The following is a 16,779-nucleotide window of genomic DNA, read 5'->3' as shown; positions in this document are numbered from 1 at the left end:
GTTAGCAAAATAGGTACAGTATCTTGTTGCTTCTTTGTATATCATGTATCGTGTACTCAGGAATGTATAACATAAGACTCTTTGTATTATGATATTTATGTTCTTTTACATTATTCTTTATTTTGTTACTTTCTTACTATGCTGCTTTTCTTTGGGTATTTGCTGTAGTGGATTCTTTCTTTTGCCCGAGAATTCTTGCTGTTATGTATATGGGTTTCTGAACCTAGTCTAGTTGCAGAGGCAGCTTGTAGTCCAGATACCTTGATACCTTGCTCTCAAAGGAAAATAACATTGAATTGAATTTAATTATAGATATAGTGGTTCATCGGATTATTTGACGTTATTGTGTGGTCCCGAGACAGTCGAATAAATGGGGTTCCACTCTACTTACCTGCTTTACCTTGGGCATCTGCAAGGCTGCTGTGTGGCTCAACTGTAGGTGTTCTATTGTACATTCCTAACAATTTCAAGAATTCGAAGCAGTCCTGTCTTTTACAGCTTGTCTCGCAATAAAGTAACTGGTCACATGTCACTGAACAATGGAATTGAATTAAAGTGCACGTGTGAGTGAAAAAAGTAATCGATCAATTACAAAACTACCAACAAATGTACTTGGGATTCTTAAACAGTGCAACAAGACGGGACGCCATATAAAGAAAAACTACAACTTGGTTTTGTCGCATTTATTTGCAACGTCAGGGGCACCACTCGATTTGGCACATGCATTCCTGGCCATTCTCTGGATCGCACTGTTCCAGCGAAGCGGCAGTCACTCGCTAGCACTTTTGCAGCAGCCCTAACAGTCTGAGCTGCGACCCCAAACCCATAGTTTGCAGTGAGTTGCGACCACGGGGGGTTCAGGCCAGGGGTACAGAGCTAGTCTTTAACTTAAGGCGTTTATTCACCTTGGTTATAGGTGGCAGCAACAACAGACACAAACAAAACCACAACGACAGAGCGTTTTACACGACTGAGGTGAAAACTGTGAAATAGGGGAAACATACAAGAGACTGATAATGGCTTGCCTCACCTAATGTGAATCTGCAATTGGACCCTGGGCTGGTCAGTCGCTCACAAAAGCCGGGCGCTGCAGGGGGACAGTGTGCGGCATTCTATACAGCTCAGTTGAGTTGCGACCAGTCGCAAGCTCGTCAGCTGATAGCATCGGGAGAACTGCCCTTCTCCTGAGCGGTAGAGAGGGAGTCTCCCCAGTTCTAAGAAAAGGGAGAGGAGGGAACAGGATACCTCAGCTGCTAGTTGCAGCTGGGCACTAAAGGCAGGGGGAGCGGTGAAAGGTGTCTTCTCCCCGACGCCCTCCGTGAGCGACCTCCTAACCATTGCGTGATAACCGCACGTAGCCGCTCTTGAGGTATCAGAGCGCACAACAAAGTGATTGCATCACCTCATGCATAGCCCGTATTCTTAGAGATTTCTTCTTAGCAAACCCTTATCACACCATCTAAGAATGCCTTGATTCTTCCACTATGTCAATGATTTTCTAGTCCTGTTGGAAACTAATTCCTCATATTTTCATGCCTTGTTGGGGTGTGCTCTGCATGAGACAAAGGCTGAAGGCAAGCTCCAGATCTAGCCACACACAGTTGTTCCGTAGTACTCCCCAACCTGTAGCGCGTGTAAAAGGAAAAAGTCCGCTCTGTAATAGGTAATAAACAGGCTTGTATCATCGCACGTGATATTCGGGCAATGAGGTCACTTATGGGTTACATCAGGTATTCCCGAAGTCTTCAATCAGATTCCAGGTTGGGGCCACCAGAGAGAGAGCGTCTCCTCCAGTGATGCTCTTTTATAACTTTTTACCTTTGCGAGAGGAATGTCCTCTTCGCGCCTCGGATACCTTTCCTTTTCCTACGAGTCTATTAATAAAATTCTGAACAAGCGCCCACAACAAGTGAATGAGACAACATAAGCATGCAGGAGGAAATGGGTGCGTGTGCTTCTCACAGCCACCGTGACTCAAACATTGGGCATTTCCTACAACTGTCTTCGCCACTTGTTCTGACTTCTGAAGTGTCGGAGGATGGATGTAGCAGACTCTTAGATTTAATCCGAACATTGTGTCGCGGCAACGTTTGTTTGGCATTCCGACCACGTGCTTGGCAAGCCTTTACTAATATTCGAGTCTGTGCACTCAAACATTGTAAAATGGGGAATGGCGTGGGCTTTTTACACACATGCGCTGCATGAATGAGAAAGGAAACAAAGGGGCTCGATTTTTATTATCACAACCGTATGAAGCCAAGAAAAACATAGGGGTAATTAGCTGTGGCAGAAATGGTAATGTAGAAAATAATTATGAAAAGGGAGATAAGACTGGACAAAAAGATCACTTGTCACTGGTGGACACCGATGCCGTCACCTTCACATTATGTGTGCGATGCGTGACCAATTCTGCTACAACGACGTCCATCAATTCATCTGCTAACTTGGGTATTTTTGTGTACTAATAGATCTGGCCCTGCGAGTGTTAGCCCAGCGGCCACTTGAGAGCCATAGTGGATGTATGTTTTTTGCCCAATTGCATCATGTAACATGTGAACTTGAGAGAGCATGCTCGTGGCTAACAAACCCTTTCGTGCTACCCAATGGCATCAAGGCTGCCAGATTTGAGGTTTTTTCTTTTTTCTGTTTCGATGGGAATTTAGGGCTCCATTCCCAAGTGTATCGTTCCTAAAGAAGGCTGATTGCCAGACGCATGTGCCTTTTGAAACAGTGGATGCCCGGTTGCAGTGGGAATCAAACCCACGATCTCCCGCAGTCGTGGCGGGGGCTTTAAAAGTTGACATTACAAATTGTAGAGCACCTTCTTAAAGGCACTCTCATAACCTTCGCATTACGTGAAGGCTGCGGGCTTGGTTCCCGCTGACAACAAGTTATCTTTTCATCCACTGTCATTTACCTTTGCTTCATTATTTTGTACATTTCGATTTCAACCGTAGCTAATTACTCTTATGCTTTCCTTGGCTTCATTGCCTGTTGGCTTTATATGGTCATGATTAACACATGATCTGCATAAGTCTTGCTACTGTAAAGTTCAGCACAGGTTTGAAGAGAAGGGAAACGCAGTTGAGGACGGCAGAAGACTAGGTGGAGCGATGAAATCGAGAGACTCGCGGGCGCCAATTGAAATTGGTTGCGCAGGACAGGAGTAATTGGAAATCGCAAGGAGAGGCCTTCGCCTTGCCGTAGACATAAAATAGGATGATTGTGATGATGATGATGATGATGATGACAGGGTTGAAAGGCAAACTGAATGCCTCAGGTGACGGTTAGGCCTGATTGGTAAAGCCCCTCCCAGCCAATGGGGATGGCTAGGGGCAAGAAGTGGCAGGAAATTTGTTACTCAAGAGCGACTGCATTGGATAGTTCAGCACAATGCGTTAGCGGGCTAGTTGGTGCGGATCCATAAATACTTCGTTTAGCGCAAAACAACGGACACAAGAAAGGCGACAGGACAAGGAGCTTGTCCTGTTGCCTTTCTTGGGTCCATTGTTTTGCGCTGACTGCATTGGAGATTGGGTGAATTGGACACAAGATCAACTCTCACCAGCTTAGATTGTGCTTTTAGCCTAACTTCAGCCTAACTAATTAAGTAATCTCTAATTACTAACCTAACTATACAATAACTCCCATATAACCAAATAGAACTAACTTACCTATTTCTAATTAGCTAACCAGACAAATAGGTAATTACTAAACTTATTGTCAAACTAATCATTCATCTAACTAATTGAATAACCACATTAACTAACTAAGCTTACTAATTAAACTAAATGCGTAACATAACAGCTAACTGAAACAACTAATTAACTAAGCTCAGTAATAATGTAACAAACTACAGTAACAAAGCTAGTTACTTAACTAAGAAATTAATAATTAAACTAGATAAGGTAACTGACAGAACTAAACAAACTAATTACCTACCTAGCAATCCAGGACTGTTAAATAACTAAAATAATACCAATTAACTAATCAAACTAACAATGCTAACCAACCATAACTAAGTTATCTAATAAACTTATTCACTAACTAAACTAATAACCTACCTAACTATAATAACTAACAAATATAATTACTTTACTAACTAGTCAACTTACTAGACAAAGTGCAAATAGAGAAAGCCAGCCGAAACATTTTCTCGAAAAAAAGGTGCACTTTAGATTTTTGTAAATGTGGCAAGTGGCAAAGGATAGTGGGATCGAAGCTGGATTTCAGCAGCTTGACAAGCCCCTAAGCAAAGGCAGCAGAAGGTAACGATACAGCAATGTTCACATAGCATAAAACATTTTCCACAAAGTGTAGTTCACATAGTACATATGCAATACGCACAAGCTAAGATTTCAAAATACAAGAAGAGGTAAACAAGAACTCCATAGGCAAAATATATATACATACAACTTTCAGCATAGCATTTGCAGTATGCTCTTTTTTGACGAACCACGTAGCTTTTCATCTGTTAGTTTAAACCATATTAGTGGTATGTTTGGAAGAGAATAATGCAGCAGCTGAAAACTGGAATTTGTGCGCCGCCACAGAATATGCCAGTGATCAATGTGTCTTGTTAGACAGGAGCTGGGATTACGTTGCAAATTAGTTGAACTGCATAAGTGTGTGATGTTATAGAACATTTCTGATTCAAAGGCTGTTAGCAGCTGGTGCTCATAAATATTAGTAATTTTTTAAGATAGTGTGTTTTGTACGGCAAGCCTGTGACAGTTGCAAACTGATTTTTGCGATATTACTAAGTTGGTTTATGATCTCTCAGTACCAGTAGCCCAAACCAAGTAACAGTAGTGTAAGTGAGAGGAAAAAAGAGCGTGATGAAAGCTTTTGTGGGACCAGCAGGGACACTTGCTTAGGCTTGCCCAAGACATTGCAAAGCTTATTCCTTATGCATGGCGTTCCCATCGCATGCGTTCGTGAAAGAGAACACCCAGAGTCTTTACAGTGGGAAGTAAGAGGAGTCCTATGCACCATGCCAATTGTTAAGTGCCAAAGCTGCCCTTGGAGTTGGGCTCAGACATAGCTCTGTACAAATGGTCATTGTGTATCAGAGGGGCAGGCAAGGCCCACAATGCGTAGCCTGCAATGCAACGAAGGAGTTTCATACAGGGTGCGCGGCACAAAGGCGGGTGTGGTGAGGGGCACGCAGGCAGATGCAGCGGCTCACATTTTTTTTTTTTTAGAGGGATAACTCTACTACTCCAGGTGCGAACCCAAGGTCAAGCTGGGACTTAGCCGGCCACTACCGGCGGCTGTTGGGTACGCCGCATGGGTGCCCATGTCTTGAAAGCAATCTTCAGTGGGCACAAAGTAGGTGGTCGTTCGGGCCTCGTCTTCGAAGCAATCTGCGATGTCTACAAAGTGTGCCGAGTGCTGGTAGCTTTGTATGCACTGTGCTTTCGACGCTTAGTTAGTGTGGAATCGAGACGCAGCACGAAGGCCAATTCGCTCGCTGCTGCTGCCGTACTGAGCAGTGTCTGTGTCCTTTCCCAAAGTAAGCAAAACCATGCTATCGCTTGGTATAGCTGCATTCAACCATAGCAATTTTTTTCTCTAGATTTCGTGTTACTTTTCGTTTTGGTGCACGCTCACAATAGCCTAATCTAATTCTTATAGCCGATACTGTGGCATGGGAACATGATAGTGCATGGTTTATTCTGCGATATAAGACGCACAAAAGTTTGTGGTGTGGCAGCTTCTCATTCTTGCATATGAGTATTGTTAAAAGTGGTAATGGTATCACTGGCTTTCACTGCACTTCTTTCTGTCTAATTAAAATGTTTGAATGTTTGTCCCCTCTGCCTTTTTTTTTTGTGCTACCTGGTTATAACAATTATTGGTTAAACAATGAGATTTAGTTGAATATTTCTTATAAGTGAGTTCGACTGTGTCCCTACGAAGCCAAGGAAAGTAAGGGGAAGTTTGGTATTGGGACACAATAGTGTGCCACTGGTGGGAGTGGAACCCACACCTTCCTCATTACAAATGCTAGTACCACTAGAGCTATGGCTGTTCCCACATTCTTAGGTATTTATTTTTTTATTACCTACAGCTAGCCATGTATATATAAGTGGGATGAGTGCAAAGTTACGACATATGGTTACGCAGTATTGACATAAGAATCTAGTAATCACAGCATGAAATGTTGTGAGCTTCTCCTTAGAGTCCCAAGAAAAAGGGCATTGAGTGTGTTAACACTTAGGAGCACACATACCTAAGCATGGACATGGGAACAGCATAGCTCAATTAGTAGAGCAACACACGCATAATGCAGAGGATTCCGCAATTTGTTTTTTCACCTACTTTTATTTCTCTAGTTAATAATTGTTACACTTGAAATAAAAACAACAAATAATTTTCTCTATACTTTCCTTGGCTTCATTAAGTGTTGGCTTCACATGTTTCTGACTAGCGAAAATCGAGCCCCTCAGTTCTCCTTCTTCTTGTTGTTTGAGTCATATTGTGAGGCTTGTAGCTAGACATATTGCAAGCTAACATATACCGAATAGCTGAATTCGACTGCTGTGTGCAAGTTGCATATGCCTTCTTGTGAACAACCTTGCAGCCAGCTCAACAACAAACCATCACTCAGAAAGGCCGCAGAGGCCCGTAGGGGTTCCCGTGGCCGCAGCGCTAAGCTCCCCTGCTGCCAAGCCTGGTCCCCCACCCTCGTCCCCGCCTTCCGAGTGGAGCATTGAGGACGTTATCCGGTACATATCCAGCCTGGATGCAGCTCTGGCAACACACTCGGACCTCTTTCGGAGACACGTGAGTCCCTCATAGCCACGCACACTGTAGAATTGTGTCCAGTTTATAGACATCTCCCCTAATCATGTGGTTGTTCAAAAATGCAATTAACTGTTCAGCATGACAGGAGTCTTTTAGCTGCAGCTAAGTAAGCTTCACATTGTCCTCGCGTGTCATTAGGGCTCATTTTTCTTTACACATGCATTTAAATTGCCCTTCATGCAGACAAGTATAGTGCAGGGCAGGTTGTGACGTATTGTGCTGCACGTTGCTGGCTGGATTTTAAGCAGTCCGAGCAGACTACGTGACATCTTCTGCATTAGCAGGCGAAAAGTACCCATTGTGGTGGATTAGTAACTATGGCATTACGCTGCTAAGCACGAGGTCGCAGGGTTTGATACCCAGTCACACCACCCACATTTCAGTGAGGATGAAATGCGAAAACTCCAGGGGGTCAAAATTATTCCAGAGCCCCCCCACTACATTCTACTTCATAATTGGATCATGGTTCTGGTATGTGAAACCCCCAGAATTCAGTTCAGCAGATGAAAAGCACCCGACTTCACAGTTTGCCAAACTTTGCACCCACTGGCTGCGTGTACACCCTTGCCTGAACACTAAAACCTGATGTGCTAGTTTCAGCAGCAAATCTACACAAACTGCCGCTAAATACATTGATGATTTGCAGCACATGAGGAGAACTTTGCTATACATATAACCATAGGTCGACGCACTCACTCATGAGTGCACTCACTCGCACTCACTCACACTCATTTCAAAGGCGTGAGTGCCAGTGAGTGTAAGCGGAGGTGAGTGCCAGTGAGTGCCAGTGAGTGTGAGTGGAGGTGAGTGCGAGTGCAGGTGAGTGCAAGTGCGACCGAGCGCTAGTGAGCGCAAGTGGAGGTGAGTGCGAGTGTGAGTGAGTGTGAGCGGAGGTGAGTGTGAACGTGAGTGAGTGCGAGTACAGCTGAGTGTGAACGTGAGTGAGTGCTTGTGTGTGTGAGTGGAAATGAGTGTGAACGTGGTGTTCGTGAGCGAGTGGAGGTGAGTGCGAACGTGAGTGTGAGTGCAAGTGAGTGTGAACGTGGTTGAGTGGAGGTGAGCGTGAACCTGAGTTATAGAGTGCAGGTGAGTGTTAATGTGAGTGAGCGCTTGTGAGTTGAGTTGACTGAATATGAGTGTGAATGACGGTATGAATGCGAGTAAGTGCTCGTGAGTCTTAGCAGACGTGAGTAAGAAGGCGAGTGAGTGAGCGTGAGTAGACGGTGGTATTAACATGGGGGAGTATATTGTCACGTGGTGGTGACGTTGAAGAACACAGTAGCAATACTGTGAAAGACAAAACAAACTTTTATTAGGCGAACCTGTGCCCACAAAAACAGGCTATACTTATAGCACAACGATAGCGGCGAACACGGTCAGCGCTCGTCGAAAATCTGATAGCGGGTCAAGCACGTCGGCTTTTATATAGCAGCCGTCGAATGTTCCAGACTAATCGTTGGGACCCGCGTGCCTTCCACAAAGTTCTACACCATTCGCGTCAGGCAATGAAATCAGATAACATAAGGTTCGGCGACAACAGACAGCGGATAGAAGCATCGATAACTTTCCAGAAACTTCGGATACATGCAGGCGCGTCCTGCGCTGTGCGATAACATTTGTAAGGCGGCAAAACGTAGTCGTTCGATAAAGATAAGTACACATGTCATTACCCCCCTCTTGTAAAGCATCGACCCGATGCTGCAAACAAACGAAAGTAATAAAGAAAAGCACTCGTAGCAAAGAAAACAACAAAATAAGGAAGTTCGTCAGCGCCTGTAAAAGGGTTTAAGGCTCACCACGTGGACCACTTCAGATCGTGCACGGCGCCGCTGTGAATGCGAAATGCCGTCTGGCATGACCTCATAGTCCAGTGCGCCAATACGTCGGATGACCTTGTAGGGTCCGAAATAGTGCCGCAATAGTTTCTCACTCAGTCCTCGTCGGCGTATCGGGGTCCATACCCAAACACAGTCGCCGGGCTGGTACTCGACGAAGCGTCGTCGGAGGTTGTAGTGTCGGCTGTCGGTATGCTGCTGGTTCTTGATCCGTAGGCGGGCGAGCTGTCGAGCTTCTTCGGCGCACTGGAGATAGGTAGCGACGTCAAGATTTTCCTCGTCAGTGACGTATGGCAGCATGGCATCGAGCGTCGTCGTTGGGTTCCTACCGAAAACCAGCTTAAATGGCGTGATCTGGGTTGTTTCTTGCACCGCCGTGTTCTAAGCGAATGTTACGTACGGCAGGACCTCATCCCACGTCTTGTGCTCGACATCGACGTACATTGCTGGCATGTGGGCGAGGGTCTTGTTGAGGCGCTCCGTGAGACCATTCGTCTGCGGATAATAGGCAGTTGTCCTCCTGTGACTTGTCTGGCTGTATTGCAGAATGGCTTGCGTGAGCTCTGCTGTAAAAGCCGTTCCTCTGTCAGTGATGAGGACTTCTGGAGCACCATGTCGCAGCCGGATGTTCTCGACGAAAAATTTTGCCACTTCGGCTGCGCTTCCTTTCGGTAGAGCTTTAGTTTGAGCGAAGCGGCTGGGATAGTCCGTCACCACGACGATCCACTTATTTCTGGAAGTTGATGTCGGAAACGGTCGCAACAAGTCCATCCCGATCTCCTGAAAAGGTCGGTAAGGAGGCTTGATCGGCTGTAGTAATCCCGCTGGCCTTGTCGGTGGTGTCTTGCGTTGCTGACAGTCTCGGCATGTCTTGGCGTAATGGGCGACATCAGCGGTTAGGTGCGGCCAGTAATACCTTTCTTGTATCCTCGATAGCGTCTGGGAGAAACCGAGGTGCCCAGCGGTAGGATCATCATGTAGGGCATGCAGTACTTCTGGATGCAGCGCCGACGGAACAACAAGAAGGTAGCTGGTGCGGACTGGTGAGAAGTTCTTCTTCACGAGTAGGTTGTTTTGAAGCGCGAACGAAGACAATCCACGCTTAAATGCACTAGGGCCGACGTCAGTGTGTCCTTCCAAATACTCGACTAGGGCTTTTAGCTCCAGGTCTCCTTGTTGCTGTTCGGCAAAGTCTTCCACGCTTATTATTCCAAGGAAGGCATCGTCATCCTCGTCATCTTGTGGTGGTGGGTCAATGGGGGCGCATGATAAGCAATCGGCATCTGAGTGTTTTCGTCCGGACTTGTATGTTACAGTGATGTTGTATTCTTGTAGTCTGAGGCTCCACCGTGCCAGCCGTCCTGAAGGGTACTTCTAGCTAGCCAATACAATGTGTGATGGTTGCTGACCACGTTGAATGCCCTGCCATATAGGTAAGGGCGAAATTTCGCTGTAGCCCAAACGATGGTGAGGCATTCCTTTTCAGTTGTAGAATAATTGCCTTCTGCTTTTGACAACGACCGGCTAGCATAAGCTATCACTTGTTCATGTCCATCTTTTCTCTCGACTAGGACGGCACCGAGGCCTAGGCTACTGGCGTCAGTGTGAATTCCGGTATCGGCATGCTCGTCGAAGTGCGCAAGTATGGGCGGCGACTGCATGCGTCGTTTGAGTTCTTGAAACGCGTTGGCCTGCGGCGCTTTCCACTTGAACTTCATGCACATTTAGTTAGCTGTGTCAGCGGCTCAGCGATGCGCGAAAAGTCTTTGACAAATCGCCTGTAGTACGCACACATGCCAAGAAATCTACGCACTGCCTTCTTGTCGATGGGCTGCGGGAACTTTGCAATGGCAGCTGTCTTCTGCGAGTCAGGGCGGACTCCAGACTTGCTGATGACGTGGCCTAGGAACAGAAGCTCACCATAAGCGAAGCGCCACTTTTCTGGCTTCAGAGTGAGCCCTGATGTCTTGATGGCCTCTAGTTCTGTGACAAGCCGCCTAAGGTGATCGTCGAAATTTCCGGCGAAGACGACGTCATCCAAGGAAACAAGACAGGTCTGCCATTTCAATCCTGCTAAAACCGTGTCCATCACGCGCTGGAACGTCGCAGGCGCCGAGCACAGTCCAAATGACGTAACCTTGAAGTCATAGAGGCCGTCTGGGGTGATGAAGGCTGTCTTTTCGCGATCTCTTTCGTCGACTTCTATTTGCCAATAGCCCGACTTGAGGTCCATCGACGAGAAGTATTTAGCGTTGCAGAGCTGATCCAATGCGTTGTCTATTCGTGGGAGGGTGTATACGACCTTTGTCATGATCTCGTTCAGACGACGATAATCAATGCAGAAACGTAGGGTTCCGTCCTTTCTCTTCACCAGGACAACAGGGGATGCCCACGAGCTTTTCGACGGCTGGATGATGTCGTGGCGCAGCATTTCGTCGACTTGTTTTCTTATAGCTTCACATTCTCTCGGCGAAACTCGGTAAGGGCTCTGGCGGAGTGGTCGAGCGCACTCCTCGGTGATTATGCAATGCTTGGCGACTTGTGTTTGTCGAATCCCCGATGACGTCGAAAAGCAGCCTTTGTATCGTCAGAGCAGACTTCTGAGCTGCGGTTGCTTAACCATGGGGAGACTTGGATTAATTTCGTAGTCTGGTTCGAGAACCATGGTCGTCGGGGTAGATGCGGTGGAATCCGAGAGGACAAATGCATTACTGGCTTCCAGAATTTCCTCGATGTATGCGATCATCAGGCCCTTGTTGATTTGCTTGAACTCCTGGCTGAAGTTTGACAGCAACACTTCAGTTTTCCCTCCACGCAGTCGAGCGATCCCTCTTGCAATGCAAATTTCACGTTTTAGCAGTAGACGTTGGTTGCCTTCGATGACGCCTTCTACGTCAGCGGGTGTTTCGGTGCCGACCGAAATAACAATACTGGAGCGAGGCAGGATGCTCTCTTAAGCTTCGAGCACACTCAAGGTGTGGTGACTACGAGGGCTCTCCGGCGGTATCACTATCTTCTGACAGCGTTATCGACTTCGACTTCAGGTCGATGATAGCGCCGTGTTGGTTCAGGAAGTCCAGGCTGAGAATGAGGTCTCGTGAACACTGTTGGAGGATAACAAAGGTGGCAGGGTAAGTCTGGTCATGAATGGTTATTCTTGCCGTGCAGATTCCAGTCGGCGTGATGAGGTATCCTCCAGCGGTCTGAATTTGAGGGCCTTCCCATGTGGTCTTAACTTTCTTCAACTTGGCGGCGAGGTGTCCACTCATGACGGAGTAATCAGCCCCTGTGTCCACTAAGGCGGTAACTCCGTGGCCGTCGAGAAGCACGTCGAGGTCGGTGGTTCTTTGTCTAGTGTTGCAGTTAGGTCTTGGCATCGGATCATGGCTGCGTCGTGTTGAACTGAAGCTGGAACGTCGCGTCGTCAAGTCGTCTTTCGTCGGTGTAGTCTTTGCTTCCTGACTTCGTCGGGACGGCGGCGTGTCGTCATTGGGTCGTCCAGATGGTTTCTTCGTCGTCTTCATCAACGGCGGAGGATCTTCGTCAGTTTGACGAACAGCAACCTCACCTCCATCGGTTGCTGCTTTTAGTTTTCCGGATATGGGCTCGCAGAGCGGTTCCGTGCTGAGCCAGTGTATGGACGGCGCTGCAGCGACAGGTAGCGGCCTGGTGACGGCAACCGGGACAGCCGTCGAGGGCTCCACTGAGTAGCGGCGAGGTAGTCGGCGATGTCACGAGGGCGTTCACCTTCCCTCGGGCGCTGTGCGTTGACGGCTAAGCCTCGCAATCCCAGGTTGCGATATGGGCATCGGCGGTACACATGGCCGGCTTCGCCGCAGTGGTAGCAATGCGGGCAGTGGTCGGGGGCGCGCCAAATCTCCGTCTTCCTCGCGTAGCTGCGCTGGGCGACAGGTGGTTGTGCTGGTGGCGGCAGCGGCAGACGACGAAATTGCGGCGTTATAGGGCCCTGGCGCGGTCGTGGAGGGGGACCTTGACGGCGGGCTACGGCAGCGTAGGTCATCGCTTCTGGCTGGGGCTGCGATGATTGTGGTTGTACCTCGGGAACTCTGAGCGATCGCTGGACTTCTTTGAAAATTTTGGCGATTGAGGCCACTTGAGGTTGTGATGAAGGGAAGATTCTTTGAAGCTCCTCTCGTATGACTGCCCGGATGGTCTCGCGCATGTTCGGTGGCCATTGATTGAACTCCGGCGTAGCTTGTTGGCTTGGTGCGTCGGTTGAATTGCTGGTTCCGCAATTCCAGTGTCTTCTCGATGCTCGTCGCCTCACGAAGAAACTTGTCGACAGTCTTCGGTGGGCTTCTTACCATTCCGGCGAAAAGTTTCTCCTTTACACCATGCATCAGTAGGCAGACTTTCTTCTCCTCGGACGTTTCCGGGTCGGCGTGGCAGAACAGACGGCTCATTTACTCAGTGAAGATCGCGATTGTCTCATTTGGCAGCCGCGCTCTGGTCTCCAGTAGAGCTTGGGCTCGCTCTTTTCGCACGACACTTGTAAATGGTTGCAGGAAGCCGCTTCGGAACAGGTCCCACGTCGTCGAGGTGGCTTCTCGATTCTCGAACCACGTCCTGGCGGCGTCCTCCAATGAGAAATAGACATGTCGCAGCTTGTTGTTGCTTGCCCAGCTGTTAAACGTAGCGACCCTCTCATACGTTTCTAGCCAGGTTTCCGGGTCCTCAAATATGGAACCGCAGAATGTCGGTGGTTCCCTGGGCTGGGGCTGCAACACGATGGGGGACACCGGGGCTGCCATTGGTGTTGCCTTGGCCACAATCTTCTTGGTCTTCTCAGGTAGAAGTCCGTGCTCCAGGGGCAGCTGTTGAAGACGGCGGCTTGCTCGATGGTCCGGGACTACGTTGGTGTTCTATTTGCGGTCCGGGCTTGGATCACGGCTTGTCGGGGGCGTCCGGTACATGAACGAAAAGCACCTCCACCAGATGTCACGTGCTGGTGACGTTGAAGAACACAGTAGCAATACTTTGAAAGACAAAACTAACTTTTATTGGGCGAGCCTGTGCCCATAAAAACAGGCCACACTTATAGTACAACGATAGCGGCGAACACGGTCGGCAATCGTCGAAAATCTGATCAGCGGGTCAAGCGCGTTGGCTTTTATACAGCAGTCGTCGAATGTTCCAGACTAATCGTTGGGACCCACGTGCCTTCCACAAAGTTCTACACCATTCGCGTCAGGCGATGAAATCAGATAAGATAAGGTTCGGCAACAACAGACAGCGGATAGAAGCATCGATAACTTTCCAGAAACTTCGGATACATGCAGGCGCGTCCCGTGCTGTGCGATAACATTTGTAAGGTGGCGAAACGTGGTCGTCTGATAAAGATAAGTACATGTGTGAATATCACAGCTAGCACAGCAGTTGAAGACATATAAAGTTCCTTTTAACAGTGGAATGCGATAGCGTAAATGTGCTACGTTCGCATCGGAAATCACGGTAGGCTGTTGTTGGTGGGACCATACTGAAGAGGAAGTGGATGCAGCATCGAAGGCATGTACATGTGCCACATCCTAACTTCTTTCATATAAAACCTTGTTTAAGGGCGTGTGCACCATCGACCGACAGTGGCTGAATTCGGCAATAAAGAAAAAAAAATGCAGTGACTGAATGGGTTAACGTGCTGGTCTCGGAACCCTTAGTTCCTGGGGTCGAATCCCCGGCCCCAAGTTTTATTTTCTGGTTATCTTCTATTTATTTATTGCCTTTATCAGAAATTTTCGCTCATGGGTAGCAGACGCCAACAACACCAACAACCGATTTTCTGTGGCCCCGGGAGAAACAAAAACAAATAGCCATCTTCACAACTCAGGCTAACGAGCATGCCACTGGAACTCTACCAAGTACTTTTCCAGTGGTCGTAGGCCTAGCAAGAGAGGGGGCTAGCGGGGGGGGAGGGGTGGATTATTTTAAAATTTTGCCTTTATGGTGTATGCATTACGCATGATTCAACGACCTTTTCAAATAATAATTTCCGGGGTTTTACTTTCCAAAACCATGATATAATTAAGAGGCACGCCACAGTGGCGGACTTTGGATTAACTTTGAACACTTGGGGTTCTGGCATTTTTCCCCCATCAAAATGGGGCCCCGGCAGCCAGGGATCAAACCCATGTCCTCGAGCTTAGCAGTGCTACTTTTCAAATATAATTACACTTTGCAGAACCACAAGAATAGTCTCAAATGATAGCACAAACACAAAAGCCAACAGATTCTGTTATGCGCAGTTCGACGTGCCTACTCGTGTGAATTCTAGGATTACAGGTATTCTGGGCTGTTCACCATGTTTATGATATTCACCAGGGGTGCGATCGGAGATGGTTGTTCGGCGCGTTCGTTCGGTTACCGGCGCGCGCGATTGGCCTACTCCGTGCCGACGTCGCCAGCCACGGGGCGCCGCCCCGTTTTTGGTGACGTCAAAATGACGACACGCTCCTGTCAATCATCCGCCCACCGAGCATTTCGTCCGAAGGCGACAGGAGTTGAGAAGTTTGGAGCGATCATACGGCTTCGCATGGCGCGTCTGGTGGATTGGATTGGATCCAACAGGCGGCCTTTTCGGCTGCGGTATGGCACGTTTGAATCCAATTCATAGTTTAATTCTAGAAAATGGCGCTTCCGTTGGAAACTTCGGTTGTTGCGCTGGCATTTCTAGAGGAAGGAGGAGAGCGGGTGGCGGTGCGAAACGCGTTTGAAGAAATGGCAGAAAGTGAATTCCGGCGTCGTTTTGTTTCTCGAAACAAATAATTCGTTGGTTGTACAGAGAAATTGACAACCTCATCGGTGCCAGCGAGCCACTGTGATGTAGTCGCTGCCTCTTGAAAAGTGCGCCACTCTTCCCGTCGTATTTTTTTTTTTTCTTTTTCATTCTCGCTCTGCGCGACACCACCAAGGGACGACGCAAAGAACCTAATAGTTATAAATTGCAGTAGTCACACGTACTACTATTTGAAAACGTGTTTGGGCTTGAGAAGAAAAAATATGTTTTTTTAGATAAAGATTTCATTCAATTGGAAGACGAGAAATATTTGGCTTTGTAGTATACTGTTTGCAAGCAGACGACAAACGACGGAGGTAAACTTCCGGGAAGGTCACCGCTTCCTGATTGGCTGCTCTCTCCGCCCCGCTGTCACAAATTTTACATACTGCAACTTTGTGACGTTGCAGCAACTGAACAGAACGCGTATCGAACAAAATATCTCCGATCGCGCCCCATGTTTGTGATATAGGGAGGTGCCGACGAGTCGCCGAGACATGACTGTTGGAAGTCATGCGAGCCGTGTGTGTGTGCGTGCGTGTGTGTACAGGGTGGTCCTTTATGAAGGGGAACACGCGAGCGCGTGGCCCGTGGCTGCTTACAGCGCCATCAACAGGCAGCAAGGGGAAGCACGTCTGCTTGTGGAGTTATCTGTTGGCGGCTAGAATAACCAGGCATGGCCGATAGACCGTTTTTTCGTAGGCGCTGCCATATTGTGAACGCAGTGGCGCCGCCTATGAGCAGCGCCATACTGGCTTGGGTGAAAGCGGTCTTTTGCATGGCAGGTATACGCTTGGCGGCAGTTTCTGGCGTTTGTTTTCGCGGTCGTGCGGTCTGTTTAGTATGACGTGCGTCTTCTACGTAGTAAACGGTTCTGTGAGACGTGCTGAAGTGGTTTAAGGCGTCATGGCCGGAATTTCTGCTGGCGTTGAGGTGGACAGAACACGCAGCACGATGTGTGCGCGCATATTCGAGTCTACAATCAGCCTCGGAGATGAATTGTGTATTTCTGAATGTTCCAGTCACTAATGTGACCTTATTGCAGTATTATCCTCTTATTTCTAAGCTGCGGAAACATACGTGACGATCATAACAGCATGATCGTGGGTACCGTTCTGCTACGTACGATAGGAGCTGTGATGATTTACTTTGGCAAGCGTTCAAACTGTTCGCTGCAGGTTACATTGCGTGACTACTTGGTTCGATGGGTGAGGTTTCCGCACCTGAATAAAATAGTTTTGGCAAGTGATAGCAGCATACCTTACAGTCTGAATTACGCTTGTCCAGCAAAGGGACTATTTACGAACTGCGCGAGCGTCCTAAGCAGTGGTAAGTGCTGGATTA

General features: G+C 47.9%; 1 protein-coding gene across 3 annotated transcripts in view; it reads left to right on the top strand.

Annotated features, from left to right (window-relative positions):
* Positions 1–16,779, top strand: part of LOC142584566 (polycomb protein SCMH1-like) — a 389,046-nt gene that overhangs the window by 333,279 nt on the left and 38,988 nt on the right. Inside the window, exons 12-13 of one of the 3 annotated variants that reach the window (XM_075694672.1) lie at positions 5,227–5,331; positions 6,587–6,789. The exons of 1 other annotated variant lie outside the window; for it this stretch is intronic. In XM_075694672.1, coding sequence (XP_075550787.1) covers positions 5,227–5,331; positions 6,587–6,789 — 308 coding nt within the window. The remainder of the gene's footprint in view (positions 1–5,226; positions 5,332–6,586; positions 6,790–16,779) is intronic. One more of the 3 variants, XM_075694673.1, reaches the window with a different exon arrangement.

The sequence above is a fragment of the Dermacentor variabilis genome, chromosome 6, assembly GCF_050947875.1.
Source record: "Dermacentor variabilis isolate Ectoservices chromosome 6, ASM5094787v1, whole genome shotgun sequence".
NCBI lineage: Eukaryota > Metazoa > Arthropoda > Arachnida > Ixodida > Ixodidae > Dermacentor > Dermacentor variabilis.
This window is presented reverse-complemented; position numbering and strand designations above follow the sequence as displayed.